General features: G+C 56.1%; 2 protein-coding genes across 2 annotated transcripts; one reads left to right on the top strand and one right to left on the bottom strand.

Annotated features, from left to right (window-relative positions):
* Positions 1 to 50: 50 nt before the first annotated feature.
* Positions 51 to 15874, bottom strand: MMAB (metabolism of cobalamin associated B). Its single transcript, XM_029049610.1, has 9 exons — positions 15768 to 15874; positions 14021 to 14082; positions 12511 to 12604; positions 8922 to 8979; positions 5829 to 5901; positions 4968 to 5065; positions 4079 to 4143; positions 2234 to 2293; positions 51 to 248 (listed from the first exon to the last, which is right to left on the bottom strand). The coding sequence occupies exons 1-9, from the start codon at positions 15872 to 15874 to the stop codon at positions 152 to 154; spliced, it is 714 nt and encodes a 237-aa protein (XP_028905443.1). The 3' UTR covers positions 51 to 151.
* Positions 15875 to 16199: 325 nt separating this feature from the next.
* MVK (mevalonate kinase) lies at positions 16200 to 26524 on the top strand. The gene is made up of 11 exons (XM_029049116.2): positions 16200 to 16261; positions 17330 to 17421; positions 19266 to 19413; positions 20832 to 20976; positions 21589 to 21744; positions 22073 to 22176; positions 22310 to 22355; positions 22875 to 22965; positions 24048 to 24164; positions 24766 to 24919; positions 25443 to 26524. The coding sequence occupies exons 2-11, from the start codon at positions 17344 to 17346 to the stop codon at positions 25592 to 25594; spliced, it is 1191 nt and encodes a 396-aa protein (XP_028904949.1). The 5' UTR covers positions 16200 to 16261; positions 17330 to 17343; the 3' UTR covers positions 25595 to 26524.
* Positions 26525 to 27930: the final 1406 nt, after the last annotated feature.

The following is a 27930-nucleotide window of genomic DNA, read 5'->3' as shown; positions in this document are numbered from 1 at the left end:
TCTTCCCCCGCCCCCGTCGTCCCGGGGCGGCGGCCCCCCCCCGGCCCCCCCGCCCACCACCCCGCTCGGCCTCACGCCTCTCCGCGCCCCGTGGCCCCGGGAGGAAACGACCCAGAGTTGGGCCTCGTCGCCTCTGGCCTGGCCGAGGGCCTCAGCCTTCCGGGTCCGCTTCCTTCTTGTACATCTTCTCTTCGTTTCCTTCCTTCATTGCCACGTAGCGGGCCAAGGCGAAGAGATAGTCGCTCAGCCTGCGGGGAACGGAGAAAGCGTCATTCCTAATTCTGGTATTTATTAAGCGCTTCTCCTCTAATGGGCCTTCCCTAATCCCTCCTCTCCTGCTCCCTTCTGCGTCACCCTGACTCGCTCCCTTTACTCCTCCCCCGCTCCCAGGCCCACACCACTGATGTCCAGATCTGTCACTTCATTTATTTCTATTTATTTCTACTGTTGTCCGTCTTCCCCTCTAGACCGCAAGCTCACTGTGGGCAGGGAACGTGTCTGTTGTATTGTTCTATCGTCCTCTCCCGAGCGCCTACTACGGTGCTTTGCACACAGTAAGCGCTCAGTGAATACGACTGAAAGAATGAAAATGAATGAATCCTGGCTTGCCCCATGCCTGCTGGGTGACCCTGGGCAAGTCGCTTCTCTTCTCTGGGCCTCAGTTCCCTCATCTGGAAAATGGAGGTTCGATACCTGCTCTCCCTCCCACAGAGACCGTGAGCCCCGGGGGTGGGCAGAGACTGTGCCGACCTGATGACCTTGTATGTTCTCCAGTGCTTAGAAGAGTGCTCGGCACACAGTAAGCGCTTAACAAATACCTAAATTATTGTTACCGCCAGATCGTCCCCCCTTCCCCATGATGATGATAATTTTGGTATTTGTTAAGCGCTTACTATGTGCCAGGCACTAGACTAAGGGCTGGAGTGGATTCAAGGAAATCGGTTTGGACGCAGCCCCTGTCCCACGTGATTTAAACGAATGCTTTTTGATAAAGAAAAGAAATTCACTGTACCCCTGGGGCCAATACCTGAGGAAACGACCATCTTTGAGGCGGCGGAACTGTGCGCCCCACTTCCAGGGATGATGTTGAATTCTTGAGACAAAGATCCTAGTCTTTAGTTTTTGTATAATTAAGAATCATATGCACCACTTACCTCCCTATTAAAAGACTTAATTTTTATTTATATTGGCTACTAAGTGGTCATGTTTTTGTCCGTCTCCCCCGATTAGACTGTAAGCCCGTCAATGGGCAGGGATTGTCTCTATCTGTTGCCCAATTGTCCATTCCAAGCGCTTAGTACAGTGCTCTGCACATAGTAAGCGCTCAATAAATACTATTGAATGAATGAATGAGGCTCCCAGTCTTCATCCCCCATTTGACAGATGAGGAAACTGAGGCCCAGAGAAGTGACTTGCCCAAGATCACACAACAGACAAGTGGCAGGCGAGAACTGGAACCCATGACCTCTGGACTCCCAGGACGTGGGGCTCGCGGTCCAAGAGGGAGGAAGAGCAGGGGATAATAACGATAATAGTCTGTACTTATGAGCTTACTAGGTGCCGGGCACCGTTCTGAGCGCTGGGGTGGATATAAGGTCATCAAGTTAGACACAGTCTCCGCCCTACATGGGCTCACAGTCTAAATTGGAGGGAGGAGGATTAATCCCCATCCACAGAGGAGGAAACGGAGGCCCAGAGAGGAGAAGTGACTTGCCCCAGGTCACCCAGCGGGCCGGTGGCGGGACTAGATACCGGGTCTTGCGGTTTCCGGTCCCGTGTTTTCTTCCACCGGACTGCGCTGGCTCTCTGTTTCTCCAGCTGAAAAGTGGGGCTAATGAGACTGACTTTAAACAGGGCAGCCGAGTGCAGGGACGCAGCACGGCCCAGTGGGTGGAGCTCGGACCCGGGAGTCAGAGGACGTGGGTTCTAATCCCGGACTCCACCACTTGTCTGTTGTGTGACCCTGGGCAAGTCACTTCAATTCTCTGGGCCTCAGTTCCTTCATCTGGAAGATGGGGATGAAGACCGTGAGCCCCTCGGGGGACAGGGATTGGGTCCGACTTGATGACTTTGTACCTACCCCAGGGCTTATATCAGTGCTTCGCACAGAGCACTTAACGAATACCATTAATATTACTTCCTCAAGCGCTCCACATGCGGTAAGCGCTCAAGAAATACCATCGATTGATTGATCGATTGACAACTGCTCTCTCAGATCCACGGTGTCTGTTACCTGTTCAAGAATTTGGCCACGTTGGCGTCAGCTTCTCCGGCTTGAACCAGAGGAACCACGCTAAAAGGAGAGAAGGCAGCGTATTATTAATAATAACAATAATAATATCGGTATTTATTAAATGCTTACTACATACCAAGCGCTATTCTAAGCACTGGGATGGATACAAGGTGATGAGGTTGTCCCACATGGGGCTCGCAGTCTTCATCCCCATTTTAATAATAATAATGCTGGTATTTGTTAAGCGCTTACTATGTGCAGAGCACTGTTCTAAGCGCTGGGGGAGATACAGGGCGATCAGATTGTCCCACGTGAGGCTCACAGTCTTAATCCCCATTTTACAGATGAGGTCACTGAGGCCCAGAGAAGTGAAGTGACTCGCCCACAGTCACCCAGCTGACAAGGGGCAGAGCCGGGATTCGAACCCATGACCTCTGACTCCCAAGCCCGGGCTCTTTCCACTGAGCCACGCTGCTTCTCGTTAACGTTGTGTCTGCCAACTCTGTTGGACTGCCTTTCCAGATGAGGTCACTGAGGCACAAAGAAGTTGCGCGATCTGCCCGAGGTCACACAGCGGACAAGCGGCGGAGCCGGGATTAGAACCCACGACCTCCGAATCCCAAGCCCGGGCTCTTTCCACTAAGCCACGCAGCTTCTCACTAACTTTGTGTCTGCTAACTCTGTTGGACTGTACTCTCTCAAGTGCTTAGTATAGTGTTCTGCACATAGTAAGCGCCCAACAGATACCATCGCTTGATTGAGGTGACTCCTGAACTACAGCTCTCTGGGGTCTAGGAATCAGCAGGAGCTGGGTTCTAATTTCAGCTCCGCCACTTGTCTGCTGTGGGATCTTGGGCAAGTCACTTCGCTTCTCTGGGCCTCGGTTCCCTCATCCGGAAAATGGGGATTAAGACTGGGAGCCCCGCATGGGACAGGGACTGTGTGCAACCTGATTAGCTTGGATCTACCCCAGTGCTTAGAGCAGTGCTCGGGACATAGTAAGCGCTCAACAAGCCCCATCATTATTACTGTTAATCTGGTGAGTCTGTATCTGCCCCATTGCATAGTACAGTGCCTGGCACATAGTAAGCGCTTAACCAATACCATAAGAAAAAAAAAGGGAACGGCAACGAAAGGGAGTGACAAAGCAACACAAGATTTTTTCCCATATTCGCTGCTCTAAAATTCCTGAGAACCTCGCTTCCCACGCTGCTTTTCCGCCTCTTGTCAGCTGTGTGACTTTAGGCCCGTCACCTCACTTCTCTGTGCTCAGTGACCTCATCTGCAAAATGGGGTTTAAGACTGTGAGCCCCACGTGGGACAACCTGATTACCTTGGATCTACCCAGTGCTTAGAACAGTCCTTGGCACATGGTAAGTGCTTAACAAATACATTATTATTATTATTATTATTTCAGCTCACGCATCGGCAGGCAGCGTGGCCTAGTGGAGACGGTCCACGGTCGGCAGACCCGAGTTCTAGTCCCGGCTCCGCCACTTGCCTGCCGTGTGAGCTTGGGTGAGTCACTTCTCCGGGCCTCAGTTCCCTCACCTGTACAATGGGGATTAAGACTAGGACCCCCCCATGTGGGACGGGGACCGTATCCATCCCGACTGGCTTGTATCTACCTCAGTGCTTAGAACGGTGCCCGGCACATAGTAAGCGTTTAACAGACACCATAAAGAAGGCCCCCCCTCCCTTCGGGTTGCCCAGGCCCCAGTTCCCTTTCTGGGAGTTTCTCGGTGAACGATCGGGCCGGCGGCCGCTCGACAGGGACCGGCCGGTCCGAGGGGGGGTCATTCGGCAAGAGCCGGCCGGTCCGAGGGGCGTGGAGGCGGCACTCACCGTCTCTCGGCCCGGCGGCACACGGCTCTGCAGATATGGAGGGCGCTGCTGCTCTTCCCGCCCGACTGTCTCGGCCAGAGAAGCAGACGTCAGCCGCGTCCGGACACCGTCCCGCCGCACCGCGACCAACCCAGGCCCACGCCCGCCATTTGGAGTTGACGGTCGGTGGGATTCCCCCGTCCCCGCCCCCCCCAGAAACTGCCCACACCAGGGGTGGGGTTGGGGGGGCCAATTCGCTGGGACAACCAGAGGGAAGTATGAGGCCTACAACCTGGTGACCCGCCTCGGTCCGGGTTTGGGGACCGTCGGACCTTTGGATGCGTCCGGTTGGGCTGGGGGAGGGAAGGTGGTCGGGCCGTGGGTCATTTGGGTGTGTCCGGTTTTGAGGGGGGGGCTCGTTAGGTCACGGGCCATTTGGACACATCTGGTCGGGGGGTGGGGGCGCTCCCAGGGTCCCTGACCGTTTGCCATTTGGAGGCGTCTGGTTCAGGAAGGGCTTGTTAAATCACTGGCCGTTTGGGCATCCGCTTAGGTAGGGGAGGGGAGTCATCTGGTCGCTGACCATTTGGGCCCACCCGGTTAGGTTGGAGGGCGGGATCGTCAGGTCGCTGACCATTTGGACCCATCCTGTTAGGTGTGTGTGGGGAGGGCGGTGGTGGACAGGACACTGGCCATTGGGTCCCACCGGTTAGACGGGGCGGGGGTCGTCCGGTGGCCGGCCGTTGGGGAAAGGGCCGGCTCTTCCAGCGGCCACCGGACAGGTCGCTGCGTTGACCTTTCACCCCCCAGGGCCCCCGCCACGCGCCTCCGTCAACCCTGAAACCCCCAGGGCCGTCCCGAGGTGGGCCGGGGCACTGGCCCCGGGCGGGCGCCGGGCACCATCACCCACCGGCAGGATGAAGGCGGTGAGTGGGGGCAGCTGGTCGCTGTAGCAGTCGATCCACCGCTCCAGGGTCAACACGGGCTTCTCGCTCAACCTCGTCTGTTCTAAGAGCGGGACCACACGTTCAAAATTCCTTGGGGGCAGGGGGTCGCGGCTCTTACGCTGGTCTACTGTCCCCTCCCGAGCGCTCGGCACAGTGCTCTGCACGCAGGAAGCGCTCCATAAATACCCGGCCCACGTCCTGCCTCTGGCCAGGAACGCCCTCCCTCCTCCAATCCCACAGACAGTTATATTCTCTGCTTTCAAAGCCTTACTGAAGGCCCGTCTCCTCCTGGAGGCCTTCCCCGACTAAGCTCCCCTTTCCCTCTTCTCCCCCTCCCTTCTGAGTCGCCCTCTTTCCCTCTGTTCTTCCTCCCCACCCAGCCCCACCGCATTTATATACATATCTGTCGTTTTTTATATATATTTATATCTGTCTCTGCCCCTCTAGACTGTACGTTTGTTGAGGGCCGGGAATGTGTCTGTTTCTTGTTGTAATGTCCACTCCCAAGCGCCTAGTACAGTGCTCTGCACCCAGTAAGCACTTAATAGATAAAATTGAACGAATGGATAGGAAGCAACCCAAAATTGCAGGTTTCGACGGATAACAGGCCACCCGGCACCCCCCGAACCCGATACTGACAGACCCCCGACATCCCTGTCAGTCCTCCCCCGACCAAAAAAGCCATAACATCCCCTGCTTAGGAACAGTGCGTCCCCCCACCCCATGACCCACCCAGGAGGGGTCAGTGATATGTTCCCTCCTGGGACGGGGGAGAGGGCCCAAGACATCTCTGGTCCTAAAGGGGACCCCCGCCCCAGAATTACTCAAGTGGGCCTCCCTGGCCGAGGAGTTTGGAGTGGCGAGGCTGGATCCCACATCCTGGAGGAAGCCCTGGATCTTCGGATGGCGGCGGGAAGCCGGAATCACGGGAAGCCGGAGGGGGACCGGTTGGGGGGGGGGGGGGACAGAGGGAGAAAGAGAGAAAGAGAGAGAGAAAGGAGGGCACGATATTCCCCGGGTCGCTGGCTGGCATCAGGGGTGTCGATCAATCAATGTAATTTACTTTAATATAAATAGTAAGTACATGATTAGGAGCGATTAATCGATCTGATTTATTGAGCGTTTCCTGTGCGCAGAGCACTGTACTAAGCACTTGGGAGAGTACAAAATAACAGAGTTGGTAGACACATTCCCTGCCCATAATGAGCTCACAGTTTAGAGCCAAAAGGGTTGGCTCGGGATTAATTTATTTCTAGTACTGCCCGTTTCCCCCCCACCTTAGAATGTGGGCAGGGAATGTGTCTGTTATATTGTTCTACTGTCCTCTCCCAAGTGCTTAGTACAGTGCTCTGCACGCAGTAAGCGCTCAATAACTACGATGGACTGTTCGAGCCCATAGATGTATTTATTATGTGTAGTAAATTAAATTACATTCATTATTTATTAAGTGTCGGTCACCCCCTCTCGACTGTAGGCTCCTTGTGGGGAGGGAACGGGTCTACCAACTCGGTCGCGTTGTCCTCCCAGCGCTCGGTACTGTGCGCCGCACACAGTGAAGTGCTCGATAAATGTGACCGATCGATTGAAAGCCTGTGGTGAGGTTTACTGTTGGATTGTACTTTCCCAAGCGCTGAGTACAGCGCTCCGCACACAGTAAGCGCTCAATAAATCCGACCGACGCAACGAATGTTCTAAGCATTGGGTGGAAACAAGCAAAACGGGTTGGGCCCAGTCTCTGTCCCGCTTGGGGTTCGCAGTCTTCGCCCCCGTTTTGCAGATGAGGGAACTGAGGCCCAGAGAAGTGAAGTCGCTTGTCTCACAACAGACGAGTGGTGGAGCCGGGATTAGAACCCAGGTCCTTCTGACTCCCGGGCCCAGGCTCTATCCACTGGGCTTCACTGCTTCTCTCCAATATAGCGGGGTTGGTAGCCCCGTTCCCCGTCCACGACGGGGTTCCAGTCTATTTACTGCTATCTTAATTCTATTTATTGCTATTGTTATTGTCTGTCTCCCCCGATTAGACCGTAAGCCCGTCGAAGGGCAGGGACTGTCTCTATCTGTTGCCGATTTGCCCATTTCAAGCGCTTAGTACAGTGCTCTGCACATAGTAAGTGCTCAATAAATACTATTGAATGAATGAAAGTTACGGTCCGGGGGACGATTCTTCGGAGCCAGCGGACATCCACGGATTCCCGGCCCGCTAATATCCGGGCAAGAAGACTCTCGCTTTGCCAGCCATTTCTGGCAGAGAATGATATCCTCCTAACGGTGGTACCCGTTAAGCCCTAACTCTGTGCCAAGCGCTAAGCTAAGCGCTGGGGTGGATACACGACAGGTCGGACGTGTCCCCGCCCCACCAGGGGCTTGCGGTCTAAGGGGGAGGGAGGACAGGCGTTCGATCCCCAATTTCCAGAAAAGGGAACTGAGGCCCAGAGATACGAACTGAGAAATGAGAAGCAGCGTGGCCCAGTGGGTAGAGCCCGGGCCCCGGCGTCAGAAGGACCTGAGTTCTAATCCCGGACTCTGCCAGACGCTTGCTGTGTGACCTCGGCCGAGTCCCGTCGCTTCTCTGGGCCCGGTTCGCCTCTTCTCCCTCCCACTTAGACCGTGAGCCCCATGCGGGTCAGGGACTGAGTTCAATCTAATTCACTTGTACCCGTCCCGGTGCTTAGAACAGGGTTTGACGCACATTAAGCTCTTAACCGGCACCGTTACAAAATAAAAGAGAGAAGTGACTTGCCCAAGGTGACCCAGCAGGCACAGGATGGGAGAAGCCGGTCCCGTGGCTCCCAGGCCCGGGCCCTCTCCGCTGGGCCGCACTGCCTCACGGCCGCCCAGCTGGTTAAGGACGCGAGATCGAAGGGGCCGGTGGAATTCTTCCCCGTCGTGCCCTGCTCGTTGGCTGAACGCACTGCTGGCCGTCGGCCCCGGGCTCCCGGGGAGTCCGGGGCGAGCGGCGGGCGCCCTCGTGCCAGCCTGCCAACCGATCAGCCGTCCTTCAGGCTGGCATCGAAAGGCCCCATCTGCCGAGATTTGGGCAGGACCCAGTCCTGGCTGAACGAGTGACTGACATGGTCCTCGCTGAACGGAACCAAGGAGGAGAAATGGAGCGGCCTGGTGGGTAGAACCCGGTCTGGGGAGTCAGAAGGACCTGGGTTCTAATCCCAGCTCCGTCTCTTGTCTGCTGTGTGACCTTGGGTAAGTCGTTTCACTTTTCTGGGCCCTCAGTTCCCTCATCTGTAAAATGGGGATTAAGTCTGGGAGCCCCATAGGGATTCTGTATAACCTGAGTGGCTTGGATCTACCCCAGCGCTTAGTACAGTGCCCGGCTCATAGAAAGCGCTTAACAAATACCATTTAAAAAAAGTTTGGGGAATTCAACCCGGTGTCTTGAGAAGCAGCGTGGCCTAGTGGCTCCGAGTGCGGGCCTGGGAGTCAAAAGGATCTGGGTCCTGCTTCCAGCTCCTCCACTTGTCTGCTGTGTGACCTTGGGCAAGTCAATTCATTTCTCTGGGCCTCAGTTCCCTCATCTGTAAAATGGGGATTAAGCGTGTGAGCCCCATTTGGGACAGGGAGTGTGTCCAACCCTATTTTCTTGGAACCACCCCGGTGCTTAGTACAGTCCCTGGCACATAGTAAGCGCTTCACCAATTCCACAATTATTATTATTGTTATTATTTGCTAGGGAAACCTCCCCGACGTGTTCCGGAGCGGAGTCTGTCGGCAAATGGGCCTGCGCTTGTATCCGGGGAGGGTGGGACGGCAGAGCCGGGGCCGGCGGGGGCGGACCGTGGAGGCAGATCCCGCTAGGAACATCGTCCATCCCCGGGCCAGGGAACCGGGGGAGGGGAAGGGGGGGCTCGGACACGGTGGGAACCGAACGCCCCGGGCCGAACGTGGGGAACGGGGAGACTCACTTTCTCTAGTTCGTCCACAAACGCGTGGCCATTTTCCCGGATTAATTCCGCCGCAAACCTGAATGGAAGGGGGGAAGAGGGAGCAAAATCAATCCACGAGGGGAGCACGGGGTGAGGGGGAGGCCGGGGGAGGGGTGCATTTTTATTATTATCAAGTGCCATCGGGTCGTTTCCGATTCACGGCGACTCCGTGGATCTATTTTCTCCAGAACGTCAGGTCTTCTGCCATAACCCGTAACCCTTCTAAGCGTTCTGGTCATTCTGGTCTCTCTCCATCTAGCTCCCGGCCTGACTCTTCCACCTTTTCCTTGGACTTTTCCTCGCATCAGCGTCTTCTCCAGAGAATTCATCCTCCTGATTCTTACCAGGTTACCTTCTATGCTGACGCTGTGGCTACCCAAGCCTGGATTTAAGCCGTAAACTCCTTGGGGGCGGGGATCCTGTCTACTACGCTTAATAGAGTGCCTGGCACATAGTAAGTGCTTAACAAATACCATTTAAAAAAAGGTTGGGGAATTCAACCCGGTGTTGAATAACAAATACCACAATCATCATTATTCTTCTCCTTCCTATTTTGCAATCTCCCAAGCAGTCAGTATAGCGTGCTGCACAGTGTCAATTTTAAACCCTTAAGGGGAGGGATTATGTCTACTGACTGTATTGTATGCTTCCAAATTGCATAGTGCAGTGCTCTAAATAATGATTGTGGTATTTGTTGTTATTATTATTATTATTATTATTAATGATGGTCTTTGTTAAGCCCTCACTATGTGCCACTGTTCTAAGCGCTGGGGTAGATACAAGTTAATCAGGTGGGACCCAATCCCTATCCCACATGAGGCTCACACTCTTAATCCCCATTTTACGGATGAGGGAAGTGAGGCACGGAGAAGTGAAGTGACTTGCCCCAAGTCAGCCAGCAGACTCGTGGTGGAGCCAGGATTAGAACCCAGGTCCTTCCTGGCTCCCAGGCTTGTGCTCTATCCACTAGGCCAGGCTGTTAAACCCCAAAAATGTACGAAGCACTGTACTGAGCGCTGGGGTTGATAAAAGATACTCAAGTCCCCCATAAGGCTCCGAGTCTAAGTAGGAGGGAGAAGAGGGATCGAACCCCCATTTTGCAGAAGAGGGGACTGAGGCACGGAGACATTTAAAAATCGGCCTCCCCCAGGTCAGTCAGCAAGTAAGTGGTGGGGCTCGGATTAGAACCCAGGTCCTCTGACTTCCAGGCCCCTGCTCTTTCCGCCAGGCCACAGCGCTTCGCACGCTGCTCTGCACAAGGTCGATCGTGAGTCCCTGGAAGGCAGAGATCACGGCGTCTACTACTGAACTCTCGCAAGGGCTTCGTCCGGTGCTCTGAATGCTGTAAGTAACAAGGGCGGAGAAAAACTCGGCCCAGGCCTCTCTGGGCCTCAGTTTCCTCAGCTGTAAAATGGGGATACGCTCCTCTTTCTTCCGCTTAGACGGTGAGTGCCCTGTAGTTGTGATCTGATTATCCTCCGCCATCCCCAGAGCTTGGTAAAATACTTGGGCACAGAGCCAGCCCTCCATAAATACCACGGTGATTATTAATACTACTACTACTACTAATAATGTTGGTATTTGTTAAGCACTTACTATGTGCAGAGCACCGTTCTAAGCGCTGGGGGAGATCCAGGGTAATCAGGTTGTCCCACGTGAGGCTCACAGTTAATCCCCATTTTACAGATGAGGTAACCGAGGCACAGAGAAGTGAAGTGACTTGCCGACTGACAAGCGGCGCAGCTGGGATTCGAACCCAAGACCTCTCACTCCCAAGCCCGTGCTCTTTCCACTGAGCCATGCTGCTTCTCTACCGTAGGAGCATCATCCGTGCTATTACCGGTGAATGACAACCAAATCACTGGCAGCTCAATCGACCGATCGTATTTATTGAGTGCTTACTGTGTTCAGAACACTGTACCAAACGCTTAAAAGAGTCTCGAAAGGTCACCCATACCCCACATTCAAAGGAATCTTTGGGCCCCTGCACTGCAAATTTTTTGCTACTCTACCATAATAAGACATCTTTAAGTGCCCAAACGGGACTACCTGATCTTTTAAACTTTTTATGTTCAACTAATAAGAGCAATAATTGAGGTATTTGTTAAGCGCTTACTAAGTGTCAAGCACTGAACTGAATTCAGGGGGAGAGACAAGTGGATAAAGCCCGGGCCTGGGGGTCAGAAGGACCTGGGTTCTAATCCTGGCTCCGCCACTTGTCTGCTGTGTGACTTTGGGCAAGTCTTTTTACTTCTCCGGGCCTCAGTTCCCTCATCTGGAAAATGGGGGTGAAGATTGGGAGTCCCGCGGGGGACAGGACTAGGTCCAACCTGATTAGCTTTTGTCTACTCCAGCACTTTGTACAGTCCCTGGCACAAAATAACATACCATAAATAAAACCATAAATACCATAAAATACCATAAAAAACAAATACCATAAAACAAATACCATCCCATAAATAAATCCCATACAACAAATATCATACCATAAATACCATAAAACAAATACCATAATAAACATAAACACCATAAAAACAAATACCATAAAAAACACCACACCATAAAAAAAACTATAAAAACAAATACCATAAAAAACACCACACCATAAAAAATACCTTAAAAACAAATAGCATAAAAAATACCATAAAAAGTACCATAAAAGCAAATACCATAAAAAATACCACACCATAAAAAATACCATAAAAACAAATACTATAAAAAATACCATAAAGAACACCACACCAAAAGAAAAACATAAAAACAAATACTATTAAAAAACCGTTGAACACACACCATAAAGAATACCATGAAAAACACGATGCCATAAAAAATACCACTGAAAACACCACGCCATGAAAAATACCATAAAACCAAATACCATAAAAAACACCATAAAACCAATACCACAGATACCAGAAAAGCTCTGTAGGATAAAAAAATACCATAAAAAATGCGATACCGTAAAACCAAATACCATACCGTAAACACCATAAACACCAGACCTAAAGAAGTGCCGTAAAAGAACCCCAAAAATGGTCCCACGTGGGGCCTTCAGTCTCTGGAGGAGAACGGGAACTGAATCCCCATTTTGCAGGTGCGGGACCTGAGGCCCAGAGAGGCAAAGCGACTTGCCCAACGTCACACAGCAGCCGGGCGGCGGAGCGGCGACTCGAACCCGGATCCTGCGACTTCCAGGCCCGGGCTCCTCCCGCGGGGCCGCCTGCGTCCCCCCCAGTGATCGCAAATCGATCGAACGGATCGATCCAACGCGTCAACACATTAGAGAAGCAGCGTGGCTCGGTGGAAAGAACCCGGGCTTGGGAGTCAGAGGTCGTGGGTTCGAATGCCAGCTCCACCGCTCGTCAGCTGTGTGACTTTGGGCGAGTCACTTTGCTTCTCTGGGCCTCAGTGACCTCATCTGTAAAATGGGGATGAAGATCGGGAGCCCCACGAGGGACCACCTGATCACCTTGTATCCCCCCCGCCCCCCAGCGCTTAGAACAGTGCTCTGCACAGAGTAAGCGCTTAACAAATGCCATCATTATCATTATTATCAAACGGAGTTTACCCGATGGCTGAACTTAATTCGTCGGTGGTTCCCACCGCTTCAAACACGTGGTCGTTTTTGGGTCTTCTCTCCCCAGTGAAGGTGCTGGAAAACCCTTGGAAAAGAAACAGACTCAGACGTTTTCCCCCCGAGAACTTTCTGGCCGTCCCCACCTCCACGCTCTGCGCACGCTCAGCACGATGGGTGGCCTCCTTGGGTCTGATTATTCTTCTCTCGTCCTCTCCCAAACGCTTAGTACAGTGCTCCGCACACAGCAGGCGCTCCATAAATACGACTGAATGAATAAAAACTACCCATTTGGGTGGGGTTTCAACACAACGGGAGATTCAAAACTCTTTTTTTTTTTTATGGTATTAGTTAAGCTCTTACTCTGTGCCCGGCGCTGTACTAAACGCTAGGGTCGATCCAAGCTGATCAGGTTGGACGCAAGTACGTGTCCTGTACGAGGTTCACGGCCTAAATCGCCTTTTTAATTCAAAATACAGGTAGGCTGCCAGCTTTATCTTAGTTTGGGTTTCCTTGCTGCAAAGTGCAGGGGCAAGATCCTATTTGGGGAAGAAATTATTATTATTACCATCATAAGTATTATAACTATATTATATTATAATTATATAATAATTATGAATAATAGTATCTGCTAAGCCCTTACTCTGCTTCCGGCACTGTAAGAAACTCTAGGGTCGATTCACGCTAATCAGGTTGGACAAAAATACACGTCCCACGGGAGGTTCGCAGTCTAAATTGCCATTTTAAATCAAATACGGGTTTATTTTGGTTTGGGCGTCCTTTCCGCAAAGTACAGGGGCAAGATCCTATTTGGGGAGGGAATTATTAATAATGATAATAATAATGATTACGGTATCTGTTAAGCGCTTACTATGTGCCAGGCACTGAACTAGGCGCTAGGACATGCTGGGAGGCAGCATGGCTTAGAGGCAAGAACACGCGCTTGGGAGTCAGAGGGCGTGGGTTCTAATCCCGCCTCTGCCACCTGTCTGCTGTGTGACCTTGGGCAAGTCACTTACCTTCTCTGGGCCTCAGTTACCTCATCAGGAAAACTGGGATTCAGACTGTGAGCCCTACTTGGGACAGGCTGATTATCTTGTACCTACCCCAGCGCTTAGAACAGTACTCGGCACATAGTAAGCGCTTAACAAATACCAACATTATTATTATCTTGTACCTACCCCAGCGCTTAGAACAGTGCTTGGCACATAGTAAGCGCTTAATAAATCCCGTCATTATCATTATTAGGACGGATACAGGAAAATCGGGTTGGACACGGTCCCTCGTCCCACTTGGGGCCGACAGTCGGAATCCCCATTTTCCAGATGAGGTAACCGAGGTCCAGAGAGGTGAAGCGACCCGTCTGCGGTCACGCGGCAGAGGCAGGATTAGAACCCAGGTCCTTCTGACTCCCAGGTCCGTGTCCTTTGCACTGGGCCACACGTTCTTCCTCCTCAATCCTCACAGAACACCCGCTCTGGAGCGGGGCGGAAGGAGGCCTTACCTTTATCTCCTGTCTTTGTGTAGATCTTTGGCGTTCTGGAGACCTTGGCCGTGGGCTCCGGCCTGGAGGGAAAAATCAATACCCGTCGGTGAAGAGGAGCGTACGACGGCCAGTCGGCACCCGACTGCTGGGGTTTTTCGAGCGTACGCTGCCTGCGGAGCGCTGTACTGAGCGCCTGGGCGAGTACAATACGAGAGGATCGGGAGACAGGATGGCCGCCCTCAAGGGCTTAAGAGAGGTCTAAAGGTGACGGAGGATTCGCTCCTTGGACGTGGGGAATATGGGTCACTTCTTCGACAGACGTCCAAGCAGGTGAGCCTTCCAGGGCAGAGGGGGAAGGTGGGCGGGAGGCCGGCGGCGAGATGGAGGAGATGGAGGCCCGGCGGGTAGGGTGGCGTTAGAACAGAGCTCTGCACGTAGTAAGCGCTTAACAAATACCAACATTATTAGAGGAGCGGAGCGTGTGGGTTGGGTTGTGGGAGGGAATCAGCGAGGAATCCCGCCCCATGTGCGCCCAATAAATCCTTTACGACTATGACCCTTGTTCCTTGCTAGGGACCAAACTGTCTTACACTCCAGGACAGCGGAGCGGGTAGAGCCCGGGAGTCGGACCGTCAGGGGTTCGAATCCCGGATCCGCCACTTGTCTGCTGTGTGACCTTGGGCGAGGCGCTTCCCTCTCCTGGGCCTCAGTTCCCTCCTCTGGAAAATGGGGATTGAGACTGTGGGGAGACACCCCCGGGTCATCAGGTTGCCCCACACGAGGCTCACAGTTTTCATCCCCATTTGAATAATAATAATGTTGGTTTTTGTTAAGCGCTTAGTATGTGCAGAGAGAGCACTGTTCTAAGCGCTGGGGGAGATACAGGGTCATCAAGTTGTCCCACGTGAGGCTCACGGTCTTCATCCCCATTTTAATAAATAATAATAATAATGTTGGTTTTTGTTAAGCGCTTATTAAGTGCAGAGCACTGTTCTAAGCGCTGGGGGAGATACAGGGTCATCAAGTTGTCCCACGTGAGGCTCACGGTCTTCATCCCCATTTTAATAATAATAATAATGTTGGCATTTGTTAAGCACTTACTCTGTGCAGAGCACTGTTCTAAGCGCTGGGGGAGACACAGGGTCCTCAGGTTGCTCCACGTGAGGCTCACAGTCTTCATCCCCATTTTAATAATGTTGGAATTTGTTAAGCGCTTCCTAGGCGCAGAACACTGTTCTAAGCGTTGGGGGAGAGACAGGAAAATCAGGTGGTCCCACGTGAGGCTCCCGGTCTCCACCCCCATTTTCCAGACGAGGTCACTGAGGCCCAGAGAAGTGACTCGCCCACAGTCACCCAGCTGACGAAGGGCAGAGCCGGCATTCGAACCCATGACCTCGGACTCCCCAGCCCGGAGGCAGGCTGCGGAGGGCTCCGCACAGCTGGGTGACTGTGGGCGAGTCACTTCACTTCTCTGGGCCTCCGTTCCCTCATCTGGAAAATGGGGATGAAGACTGGGAGCTCCGGGTGGGACCACCTGATTGCCCCCTGGCTCTACCCCAGCGCTTAGAACAGTGCTCGGCACCTAGGAAGCGCTTCGCACATCCCAACATGGTAGGTGCTCAATCACTAAGATGGAATGAATGAGTGAGTGAGTGAGTGAGTGAATGAATGAATGCGGGCCGGGCCGGACAGGACCGGACAGGACCGGACAGGACCTGACGGGGCCGGGTGGGGCAGCGCGCGGAGGCGGCACGGACGGACTCACCCGTCCCCGTCCCGTCCCGCTTGTGCCCCGAGGGTGCGGAGGCGCGGGCCTCCCGGGCCCAGCCGCCTCAGCGCCGCCAGCCTCGCCGCCCTCCCCCAACCCGCCATTATCCCGCCCTCCCTCCCCCCCTTCTCCTCGGGGCCCGCGCGCCCTCCCCGCCCGCCTGACGTCACCGCCCCCTCGCGCCGCCTCCCCATTGGCCGGCGCCGCCGAGCCGCGGCCCCCGCGCTTCCTATTGGTCCTTCTCGGCCGGCGGGGGGCGGGGGGAGGAGGGGGCGCGCGGCCTCCGCGGGCTTCCCGCCTTCTTCCCCGCCATTGGTCGCCGCCCGCCAATCGGAGGGAAGGGACGCGGCGCTGGGCGTCCGGATTGGCTGCGGGCGGCGCGCGCGGGGCGGGGGGGGGGGCGGTGGCGCGAGGCCCGGCGCACGAGGGGACCGCCTCGGGGGCGGGAGCGTCAGGACCGGGCGGAGGAGGCTGAGGCGGCGGCGGGCGAGGTGAGGGGCCCCGGGCCCGTCTCTCCTCTTTCCCCCCCTTCTTCTTCTTCTTCCCCCTTGTCCTTTGCCCCCTCCGTCCTCCCCCATTCCCCTCTGGGCCTTTTCTCAGTCCCCTTCTCTCCCCCCCCCCCATCCCCCCTCGCGTCCCCCCTGCCCCTTGTCAGCTGTGTGACCGTGGGCGAGTCACTTCACTTCTCTGGGCCTCAGTGACCTCACCTGTAAAAGGGGGATTAACTGTGAGCCCCACGGGGGACAACCTGATTCCCCTGCATCTCCCCCAGCGCTTAGAACAGCGCTCTGCACATAGTAAGCGCTTATCAAATACCAACATTATTATTATTATTAATAATTCCCCCTCTGGTCCCCCTTCCCTGGATTTTTTCTCCCCGCTCCCTTCCCTCTCTGGATGTGTGTCCCCCCCCCCCCACTTTCTCCCTCTGGGCCTTTTTTCTCACCCCCCCCCCATTCCCCCTCGGATTCCCCCCCCCCCCCCCAGTTCCCCCTCTGGGCCTTCTTATCCCCCCCTCCTCAATTCCCCCTCTGGTCCTTCTCCCCCCGCCCAATTCCCCTGGTTTTCTCCTCCCCCACCCCCCTCTGGGCCTCCCCTCTTCCCCCCCCCCCGCGCCTCCTCCTCCCCTAGTTCCCCCTCCCTCTTGGACCTTCCCATCCCATCCCAGTCCCGCCCCCCATCTCCTGTCTTTCGGTGTCCTGGTCCCTTTCCCTTTACCCCCTGCCCCTCCCCTTTACCCCCCCGCCCCTCCCCTTAACCCCCTCCCCTTTACCCCCCCGCCCCTCCCCTTAACCCCCTCCCCTTAACCCCCCTGCCCCTCCCCTCTCCCCCTGCCCCTCCCCCCTGCCCCTCCCCTCTCCCCCTGCCCCTCCTCTTTACCCCCGCCCCTCCCCTCTACCCCCCGCCCCTCCCCTTAGCCCCCCACCTCTCCCCTATACCCCCCACCCCTCCCCTTAACCCCCTCCCTTTACCCTCCTGCCCCTCCCCTTTACCCTCCCGCCCCTCCCATTAACCCCCCCCGCCCCTCCCCCTAACCCCCCCGCTCCTCCTGCCCGTAGACCCCCAGGGAGCCATGTCGGCGGAGACGTTGGTGGTGTCGGCGCCCGGGAAGGCCATCCTCCACGGGGAGCACTCCGTGGTTCATGGCAAGGTAAAGGGCCGGCCTTCCTCTTCATCGCCCGCTCTGAAGGCCTCAATCCCTCGACCCCCTCCTACCTCACCTGGCCGCTCCCCTACTCCAACCCGGCCCGCACGCTCGGCTCCTCTAATGCCGACCTTCTCCCCGGGCCTCCGTCTCGGCTGTCTCATCGCCGACCCCTCGCCCACGTCCCGCCTCTGGCCCGGAACGCCCTCCCTCCTCGGATCCGACAGACGACGACTTTCCTCCGCTTCAAAGCCTTATCGAAGGTCCATCTCCTCCAAGAGGCCTTCCCTGACTAATCCACCCTTTCCTCTTCTCCCTCTCTATTCTGCGGCAACCCGACACGCGCCCTTCATTCTCCCCCCCCCCCCCCGCCCCAATCCCACGACACTTATGCCCCTATCTGTCATTTATTACGTTAATGACTGTAGACCACCTAGACTGTAAGCTCGTTGTGGGCAGGGACTGTGTTTATTGTTGTATCGTGCTCTCCCAAGCGCTTCGTTCAGTGCTTTGCACACAGTAAGCGCTCAATAAATAGGACCGAATGAATGACTCCCAGCCCAGGCTCTTTCCAGTAGGGCCCATTGCTTCTCTATTACATCATGTGTTTTCCTAAACTCGACCTCCCTGTTCCTGCGGAAATGAGAAGCAGCACGGCCTCGTGGAAGGAGCCCAGACCTGGGTTCTGACCCAGCCACTGCCCCTGCCCTGCTGGGTGACCTTGGACAAGTCACAGCACTTCTCTGGCTTCGGTTAACTCACCTGTAAAATGGGGTTGCAAAACCTGTTCTTCCCTCCTTAGACTGTTAGTCCCGTGTGGGACAGGGACGGTGTCTGACCCGATTATCTTGAACCTACCCAGGGCCAAGCGCTGGGCACAGAGTAAGGGCTTAGTAAACGGCATTAAAGAAAAACAACCACTGGTCCAGATCAGAGCCAAGCTCGAGTAATGACGAGTCCAGGTGACGGGTTTTCCAAAGTCCTTGTAATCGATCCATCGATGGTATTGGTTGAGCGCTTACGACGCGCGGAACCCTACTAAGCGTTTGGAGAGGAAAAGGTAATGTAGTTGATAGACCCATTTCCCTGCCCACAGTGAATTTACATTCCAGAGGGGCAGATGGACATTAATATAAATTATGGATATAAGTGGTGTGGAGCTGAGGGAGGGGTGAGTGAAAGGAGCGAATTCAAGCGCAAGGGCGACGCAGAAGGGAGCGGGAGAAGAGGAAAGGAGAACCTGGTCGGGGAAGGCCTCTAAATTTATATTTTTTTCATTAGAGGTAGTGATGTTTATTGAGCATCCGCCGTCTGCCAAGTTGCTCTACTGAAGCAGTCGGTTCATGCAACGGTAGAATGGAACACGTCCCCTAATAAAGAAGGGATTAATAAATCACCATACCGGTTAAGCGCTGTGTGCCAAGCACTATATTTAGCACTAGGGTAGATGGAAGTAATCAAGTCGGACACAGTCCTTGTCTCACCTGGGACTCGCGACCCAAGCGGGAGGAGCGGGATTTGATCCCCGTTTTACAGGTAGTGAAGGGACTGGCCCAAGATCGCCCAGCAGGCGGCTGAGTCGGAATAAGAACGCGGGTCCTCCGCTGCCCAGGCCCGGGCTCCCTCCGCTAGGCCGCTGTGCTTCTGAGACCCCCGGTCTCGTGCTTGTGCCCGCAAGGATCTTTCCCTCCAATGGGAGTGTGTGAGGAGGGAACGGAGAGACCCCGGGGTGGCTGGAGGTGCGGAGAATGTCCAGGTGGGTGTCGGTAGGCCGACCTTGCCTGTCATAAAAGCCCTGGGGTGGCCGTCGCCCACCGCCGGCGGTCATGTCGTCGCCCTCTGCATTCCAGGTGGCCCTGGCAGTAGCTCTCAACCTGCGCACCTTCCTCCAGTTCCGCCCCGGCGACCAGGACCGGGTGACCGTCAGCTTGCCCAACCTCGGCCTCCGGAGGACCTGGGAGGTGTCCGGCCTCCGCCTGGTCTTCCCCGAGCCTTTGGGTAAGCGCCCTGAGCCCCGAGGGAAACGCTCGCTCCGTCAAGAAGACTGGGAGCCCCTCGGGGGACAGGGCCTGGGTCCCACCTGATGACCTCGGATCTACCCCAATGCTTAGAACAGCGCTTGGCACGTGGGAAGCTTGCGGTCCGTGGTCCCGGGCTAGGGGTTTTTTCAGCCAACTGGCGTAGAAGTAAATACCAGTTTCAGGCAGGCTGGGACCACAGCTGGATCCCAGTTTGGGAAAAGCCAAATCTTCATTCCTTGGGGAAGCAGCATGGCTCGGTGGAAAAGAGCCTGGGCTTGGGAGTCAGAGGTCATGAGTTCGACTCCCGGCTCTGCCACTCGTCAGCTGTGTGACTGTGGGCGAGTCACTTCACTTCTCTGTGCCTCAGTTACCTCGTCTGGAAAATGGGGATTAACTGTGAGCCTCACGTGGGACAACCTGATGACCCTGTATCTACCCCACCGCTTAGAACAGTGCTCGGCACATAGTAAGCGCTTAACAAATACCAACATTATTATTATTATTCGTTCAATCCTATTTGTTAAGTGCTTACTGTGTGCAGAGCACTGTCCTAAGCGCTTGGGAAAGTACGATGCAACAATAAACGGTGACATTCCCCGCCCTCAACGGGCTCCCAATCTAAATCTTCCACTAAGAGACGGGGTTGCATCCCGACGCAAATAAACCAGGTTTCAGTTTAGGGGTCCTTTCGATCAATCGATGGTATTTATCGAGCACTTACTGGGTGCAGAGCACTGTACTAAGCGCTTGCGAGAGGGCAGTACAACAGAGTTGGTAGATGCGTTCCCTGCCTTCTACAAGCTGACAATCTACAGGGGAAGACATTAATATAAAGAAATTAGGGCTATAATAAATCGCAGCTTTAATAAATGAATTATGGCTGTAATTATGGCTCTAATAAATATGCTCTCCTGATAAGGATGACATTTATTAAATGCTCACTGTGGTGAATACGGCATGGGTTTTTTGGGTTTTTTTCTGGTATTTAAGCTCTTATGTGCCAGGCACTATTCTAAGCACTGGGGTAGAGATAAGGCAGTCAGGTTGGACGTAGTCCCCGTCCCACACGGGGCTCCCCGTCTTAATCCCCATTTTCCAGATGAGGGAACTGAGACCCGGGGAAGTGAAGTGACTTGCCCGAGGTTCCACAGCAGACCAGTGGTGGAGCCGGGATTAGAACTCGGCTCCTTCTGCCTCCCAGGTCCGAGCCCCGTCGGCCGGGCCGCCCTGCTTCGCGGGAGGGGACGCGGATTCCCCCCTCCTTGGGAGACCCCCAGTCTCGTCCTTGTCCGCGCGATGTTGCGATTCGAGGAGCGGGTCGGGGGCGTCGGCCGAGCCTGGCTCTGAGGAGGAGGGGGGCGAAGCCGGACACGTGTCTCCTGTCGCCCGTCACAGACCCGGACCCCTCGGCGGTCCCCACCCCGGAGCGGATGGAAAAGCTGAAGGAGTTTGCGGGCCTCGCGCCGGGGCCCCTGGACAGCCAGGGCCTGGCACTCTTGGCTTTCCTCTATTTATACACGGCCATCGGCGGGACGGACGGGTAAGTCCGCCGGACTTGGGGACGCCGCTCTGTTTCGATCGGGGTTGGGGGCGGTGGAGGGGAGGTGTGGGTTGTTTCTTTTTTTTAAAGGGTATCTGTTAAGCTCTCACTGTCCGCCAGCTACTGTACTAAACGCTGCGGTAGACCCGAGCTAATCACGTTGGAAACAGTCAGTCAGTTGTGTATATTGAGCGCGTACTGTGTGCAAAGCACTGGTTAGAGGGCTTGTGAGAGGACAGCAGAACAATAAACGGACACATTCCCTGCCCGTGACGAGCTTATGGTCCGGGGGGGAAACGGACGTTAATGTGACATTAGTGTCGCGGCCTTCAGCCCCTTTTGACAGAGGAGGGAACTGAAGCCCAGTGAAGTGACTGGCCCAGGGTCATCCAGCCGACGGGTGGCGGAGCCCGGGATAGAAGCCGGGTCCCCCCGAGTCCCCAGGCCCGGGTTCTAGCCACTAAGCCACGCCGCTTCTACGGACTTGGTTTGGTCGGGTTTCCGGCACAGTCTCCGACTGGAGCCGTGTCCCGCGTCGGGGCCGTCGTGAGCGTTCCGCGCAGAGCGGGCGCCGTGCGCCGGTCCCCGACGGGCTGTCCGGTGTGTCCGCAGCGCCTGGCCCGGCGTGGACGTGACGGTGTGGTCCGAGCTGCCCCCGGGAGGCGGATTGGGGTCCAGCGCCGCCTACTCGGCCTGCTTGGCCGCCTGCCTGCTGCTCTCCTGCGGCCGAATCCCCAACCCCCGGAAAGAAGGGGCCGACGTGGGCAGGTGAGCCGGGGCAGGGGGTCCGTCACGGGGGCGACGGGGGGCCCGGGCAACCCCAGCCCTGGGACGTTGGGCCGGGCACCATCGCCCCCCACCTCCTCCTCTCTGACGTGCGCCCCTGTGTGCTGAGGGGGATGGCTGGGAGTGTGCAGCCTGGAGGGCTTCCTGGAGGAGGTGGGTATCAATCCCATGGAGCGCTGACTGTGTCCAGAGCACTCAGCCAAGCCGAAGCGGAGCGGACCCCCACCCTCCAGGTGGGCACGATTCCTCCGCGCGACCGCCCCCCTTGCCTCCCCCTCACCCCTGAAGACGACTTCCTTGCTTCCGGCAGGTGGACGGAGGAGGAGTTGGAGCTCATTAACCGGTGGGCCTTCGTCGGGGAGAAGGTCATTCACGGGAACCCGTCGGGCGTGGACAACGCGGTCGCCACCTGGGGTGCGGCCCTCATTCTGCCTCGTTGGGCTCGGGAGATGGGCCGGGGCGGGGGGGCGGAGGGTCCCCAAATTGCAAAGAAGCTGCCGGCCACACTTGGCACCTGGGCCTCACTCCTTTCGGTGTCGCCTTGCAGGAGGAGCACTGAGCTACCAAGCCGGGACCATTTCACATCTGACGAGGTAAGACGAGGAAAGGATGGGTGGGAGGGAGACCCCCCCCCATCCCTCGGTCTTTCCCACCCCACCCCCGGGCCGCTGACCACCATCCTGACCTCCCCCCGCCCCCCATTCGCCTTCCCGCTCGCTCGTGTGAGGGTCGCCGCTGGGCCGAGGCGGTCGTCCGCTCGGAGTGAAAGGACCCGCGTTCTAATTCTGGCTCTTCCGCACGTCTGCTGCGTGACCTTGGGCAGTTACTTCACTTCTGTAGACACCATCCCTGCCCTCAAGGAGCCAACAGTTTACTTCGTGCACAGCCCCGACCCGAGCATTTGGGAGAGGCCAGGAGGGTCGGTAGACTCCCGCGGCCTCATGGCTCGTCCGGTCGATCGACGGATTCGGGCCGGGGCCTGGTGGCGGGGAGCAGGGAGGGGGTTTTGAGGAAGGGCGGCGGCCTCTCGGGAGAGGAGGGAGGGTCCGTGGGGACTTCTTCCTCGGCGGGGGGTCCGCGTTGAGAAGTGGGACGTCGGCTCGGCTTCGCAGGGTGCCGTCTCTGAGGATCCTGCTGACCAACACCCAGGTCCCCCGAAGCACCAAGGCCCTGGTGGCCGGAGTCCGGGAGAAGCTGTTGAAGGTAGGGTGGCTCGGCGATGGGCCGGCGGGCCGGGGAGCGGTTGGGGGGCGTCCAGTCCAGGGCCCTGTTGAGGGGCGCATCCGGGATCCAAATAAGTTTATTGACAATTTTGGGGCAGCCTTTCCTTCCGATTCCTAGTCCCCAGTTAGCTGTCCTCCTCTAAATGTCTGTCTCCCCCTCTGGACTGTCAGCTCGTTGTGGGCAGGGAATGTGTCCGTTCATTGTTCTCTAGTCCTCTCCCAAGTGCTTAGTACGGTGCTCCGCATACGGTACGTGCTCAATAAATACCGTTGATCGATAATTGTGGTATTTGTTACCCACTTACCATGTGCCAAGCACTGTTCTAAGCGCTGGGGTAGATACAGGGTTATCAGGTTGTCCCACGTGGGGCTCACGGTCCTAATCCCCATTTTACAGATGAGAGAACTGAGGCCCAGAGAATAGTAATAGTAATGTTGGTATTTGTTAAGCGCTTACTATGTGCCGAGCACTGTTCTAAGCGCTGGGGTAGATACGGGGTCATCAGGTTGTCCCACGTGAGGCTCACGGTCTTCATCTCCATTTTACAGATGAGGGAACTGAGGCACCGAGAAGTAAAGAGGCTTGCCCAAAGTCACACAGCAGACAAGTGGGGGACCTGGGATTAGAACCCACATCCTTTGACTCCCAAGCCTGGGCTCTTTCCACTGAGCCACGCTGCTTCTGATTGACAGGGAGCGTGTCTACCAATTCTGTTAGACCGTCCTCTCCCAAGTGCTTAGAACAGTGCTGTGCACACAGTAAGCGCTCAGTACCGCTGGTGGATTCCTTCTCTGTTCCAGGGAAGCTGTGGAAATTGAGGAGTTGATTTCTGTCTCTCTCTGTCTCTCATTCACACACACACACACACCCTTCACACACACCACACACACAAACTCGCCTCACACAATTAAAGAGAAACTTGGCCGTTCAAGCCGTCCCGCCCCGGGTGGGTGGATGGGGGTGGAGGGCGGCCGGCCCTTCCACCTCAGGGGCCCCGGCACCGCTGACCTCTGTTGCCTCCCCTCTCTCCTTCGTCCCCTGCTTCTTTCCCTCGGGCCCAGTTCCCGAAGATCATGGCACCGCTGCTGGCCTCGATGGACGCCATCTCCCAGGAGTGCGAGGGCCTGCTGGCCAAAATGGCCGAAGCCCCCGTCGCGAGCCAGTACGCGGTGCTGGAAGTAAGCCCTCCTCCTCTCGGCGGACCCAGCCCCCCCCCCCCACCCCCGTTGCTACCTTGGCAGCGGGGGCCGGGGGGCGGCAGACCGGGGTTGGGGGCCTTCCGGGCCGTGGGTTTCATCAGACGCCGAACCTGGGGGTCGGCCGGGGAGCCCGGAGGTCCGGGACCCCGAACCTTCCGGTATCCGTCGTCTTCCCGGCCGGCCGTTCCCTGCGGGCACGGGGTTGGGTGGATGGGGACGATGCCCAATCGGACGGTTTCACGTCTCAACTACTTGGGTGTCTAGGGCGTCATGAGGGGCGGCCGGCTGATTAAAGCGGAGAGAGGGGGGAGCTTAGCTAAGCTCCTTCGGCCGGGCAACGTGACTGTCCGAGGAGCCCATTCGAGCTCCCCGTCCCAGCTGGGGGAGATTCTTCGGGGTCAGCTCCTCTCCCACGTCCCCCTGACTGTCTCACAAGGCCTAGCGGTGTCCCGTGTGCCCGTCCTCACACCGGACACCGGATTGGGCCCAGGTGGCCAGAGACCGCTTCAAGTGGCGCCGTTGGAGCCGGGGTTTCCGGCCTCTCCCGCCCATCCCAGCCGGACCCTTATTATCTCCGTAGGAGCTGATGGACATGAACCAGCATTTCCTGAACGCCCTGGGGGTGGGGCACCCCAGCCTGGACCGGCTCTGCCGCGTGACGGCCACCCACGGTCTGCACAGCAAGCTGACCGGGGCCGGCGGCGGAGGCTGTGCCATCACCCTGCTCGGACCAGGTGAGACGGCCGGCCGGCGGGGAAGCAGCTTGCCAAAGGATGACGGGCAGTGGGCCGTGGGGGGCGGGATGAGGGGGACGGGAGCAGCCCAGGCAGACGGGCCTCCCCATCTTCCTTCTGCCGAAGTAAAAGTCGGCCGCCTTATCGCTGGACTTCTCTGGCCCCATGTGAGCCGGGGGGTGCTCGTGGGGAACTAGGCGAGCTCTGGGTCCTCGGGCAGGACTTGGCTAATAACCAGTCCCCCACCGGTCACCTCAACCCCCGCCCTCCCCCTGGAGAGAAGTGGCTCCGACTTTTGAGAATCCTCAGAGAGCGGTCAGCGCCTCACGTCTGATATGGGTCCGCGGTCCGGCTCGGCAGCTTCGGGCGGGCGTCCGCGAGCCGAGTGGCGGAGGTCGGGAGGTGTCGGGGGAGGAGGATGAAGGGAGCCACTGCGAGCCCAACCCTCTGCCCCGCCGTTCCCCACCGCACGCAGCGGGAGCACCGATGCCCACGCTAAGGTGGCCGCCTCGTCTCCTGTCAGGTGCGGAGGCGAGCCAGGTGGAGGCCACTAAGAGGGACCTGCGGGACTGTGGATTCCAGTGCTGGGAGACCACCATCGGGGTGCCCGGCGTCACCCTCCACGCGCCGTCCTCCCTGACGGCCGAGGTCCTGCGGGCCCTCGACGGCCTCTGACGGACTCGGCCCGCCCGGCCCCGGCTCGCTCCGACGGTCGCCCCGCTGCCGTGGCTTCCGATGCAAACGGCCGGCCGGCCCCTCTCTCCCCCCGGCCTTGACGCCGTTCCTTCTTCTCTGCGCCCGCGGAAGCCCTGTGACGGGCGCCTTGGTGCAGCTCTTCCCAACCCAGCCCTACCCGGCCCCAGGTAAGGATTGCCGTGAGCCATGTTGGTAGCCAGGGGCCGGCCTCAGGGATCGTCTCCCTCGGTCGTCAGTATTTATTGAGCACTTACCTTGTGCAGAGCACTGTCCTGAGCGCTTGGGAGAACGCAATATAGCAGAGTCTGCGACCACTGATCATAACTGGGCAATTTCTTAAGCTGTTGCTGTGTGCCACGCGGTGTTCCAAGCGCCGGGGTGGGCACCAGATAATTGGGTTAGACACAGTCCCTGTCCCACCTGGGGCTCACAGTCTTAACTGAGGCCCTGAGAAGTGAAGTGACTTGCCCAAGGTCACGCAGCAGACAAGCGATGGAGCCGGGACTAGAGCCCAGGTTCTTTTGACTCTCGGGTCCGGGCTCTGTCACTAGGCCACACTGCCCACTGGGAACTTGCAGATTACAGGGGGAGGTTGAAGGGAAAATAAAGGACGTATTGCGATATAGGAGCAGAGCAAAATGATGGGCCTGCATTTGAATGTCAGGAAAACAAAGATCATGACGACTGGAAGCTTTAACACATTTCTAATGGACGGAGAGAAGATTAAAGTAGTTGACGGTTTTTCTCTCCCGGGATGGATATTGAATAACAAAAGAACTAGTAGTCAAGAAACCTGCCAAAGATTACTACTGTTAGGGAGATCTGCTATGAAAACCCTGGAAAAAATCATGAAATGTGCTGATGTAACAATTGCCAAAAAAAATACAAATTCTATGGTGTTTCCCCTAACATCGTGTGGATCCAAACGTTGGACGGTCAAAAGACCAGGATAGAAAGAACACCGTTTTCTTTGAAATGTGGTATCGGAGGAGGCTTTTGAACACACAACGGACTGCCCGAAAAGCAAACAAATGGGTTCTGGAGCAGATTAAAGGCCAAATGACTCACTTTAGATTAGCATATTTTGGACACATCAGGTGGACCGGTTCTCTAGAGAGGACACTAATGCCAGGAAAAGTCCAAGGAAAATACAGAAGAGGCAGACCGGCAGCTAGGTGGATAGAAACTGTAACGACGATAAGGGAAGAACTAGCAAGGTTATGGAGAAAATAGGTCCATAAAGTCGCTGTGAATCAGAAATGTCTCGACGGCATTTGAGATGTCTTTATATATACATATATATATATATATATTTCTGTATATATGCATGTCTGAGGTGCCTGTGGGACAGCCAGGTAGAGAAGGAAGGAGGAAATACATGATTACAGAGAGGGAGAGAGATCAGGGCTGGAGATGGAGATTTGGGAATCATCCAAGTAGAGATGGTAGTCGAAGCCGTGGGAGGGAACGAGTTCTCCGAGGGATTGGGTGTAGATGGAAAGTGGGAGGTGACGCAGGATGGGCCCCGGGGAGATTCCTCACAGTTGGGGGTTATGCCAAGGCAAGGCAGAGTCTCCGAGGCTCTGGGGCTTTAAACCCAAAGCACAGCCGTCGTTTATTCATCCATTCGTATTTATTGAGTGCTTACTATGTGCAGAGCACTGTACTAAGTGCTTGGAATGTACAAATCGGCAACAGATAGAGACGGTCCCCGCCCTTTGACGGGTTTACGGTCTAATCGGGAGAGACGGGCAGACAAGAACAATGGCAATAGAGTCAAGGGGAAGAACATCTCATAAAAACAATGGCAAATAAATAGAATCGGGGTGATGTACATCTCATTAAACAAAATAAATAGGGTGATGAAGATGTATACAGCTGAGCGGACGAGTACGGTGCCGAGGGGGTGGGACGGGAGAGGGGGAGGAGGAGAGGGAAAGGGGGGAGAAGAGGGTTTAGCTGCGGAGAGGTGAAGGGAGGGTAGAGGGAGCAGAGGGAAAAAGGGGGGAGCTCAGTCTGGGAAGGCCTTTTGGAGGAGGTGAGCTTTAAGTAGGGATTTGAAGAGGGGAAGAGAATTAGATTGTCGGAGGTGAGGAGAAAGGGCGTTCCAGGACCGCGGGAGGACGTGGCCTAGGTTTATTGAACCCACGGCCCGGCGTACTGATCCCGATCAGTTCAGTCTCTCCAGTTTTAATCCCCCTTCTCCTTGGGAATGCCACTTCCTTAAATCCCGCCCACGAATGTCACTATTTGACCAGCCTTAGCGCTGAGGCCTTTGAACCGTCCGTGAGGGTCACTTGATCTTCTCCTTCCCT

This window comes from Ornithorhynchus anatinus, chromosome 21 (assembly GCF_004115215.2).
Source record: "Ornithorhynchus anatinus isolate Pmale09 chromosome 21, mOrnAna1.pri.v4, whole genome shotgun sequence".
Classification (NCBI taxonomy): domain Eukaryota; kingdom Metazoa; phylum Chordata; class Mammalia; order Monotremata; family Ornithorhynchidae; genus Ornithorhynchus; species Ornithorhynchus anatinus.
This window is presented reverse-complemented; position numbering and strand designations above follow the sequence as displayed.

What these genes read in the sequence shown, in the direction of transcription:
- MMAB (XM_029049610.1), bottom strand. Translation starts at nt 15,874, where the DNA reads ATGGCGGGTTGGGGGAGGGCGGCGAGGCTGGCGGCGCTGAGGCGGCTG. An exon ending in GCGGGACGGGACGGGGACGG is followed by an intron (nt 14,083 to 15,767) that starts GTGAGTCCGTCC and finishes TTTTCCCTCCAG; the next exon opens with GCCGGAGCCCACGGCCAAGG. An exon ending in TGCCGCCGGGCCGAGAGACG is followed by an intron (nt 2,294 to 4,078) that starts GTGAGTGCCGCC and finishes CTCTCCTTTTAG; the next exon opens with CGTGGTTCCTCTGGTTCAAG.
- MVK (XM_029049116.2), top strand. Translation starts at nt 17,344, where the DNA reads ATGTCGGCGGAGACGTTGGTGGTGTCGGCGCCCGGGAAGGCCATCCTC. An exon ending in TCCGGGAGAAGCTGTTGAAG is followed by an intron (nt 22,966 to 24,047) that starts GTAGGGTGGCTC and finishes CCTCGGGCCCAG; the next exon opens with TTCCCGAAGATCATGGCACC. An exon ending in CATCACCCTGCTCGGACCAG is followed by an intron (nt 24,920 to 25,442) that starts GTGAGACGGCCG and finishes GTCTCCTGTCAG; the next exon opens with GTGCGGAGGCGAGCCAGGTG.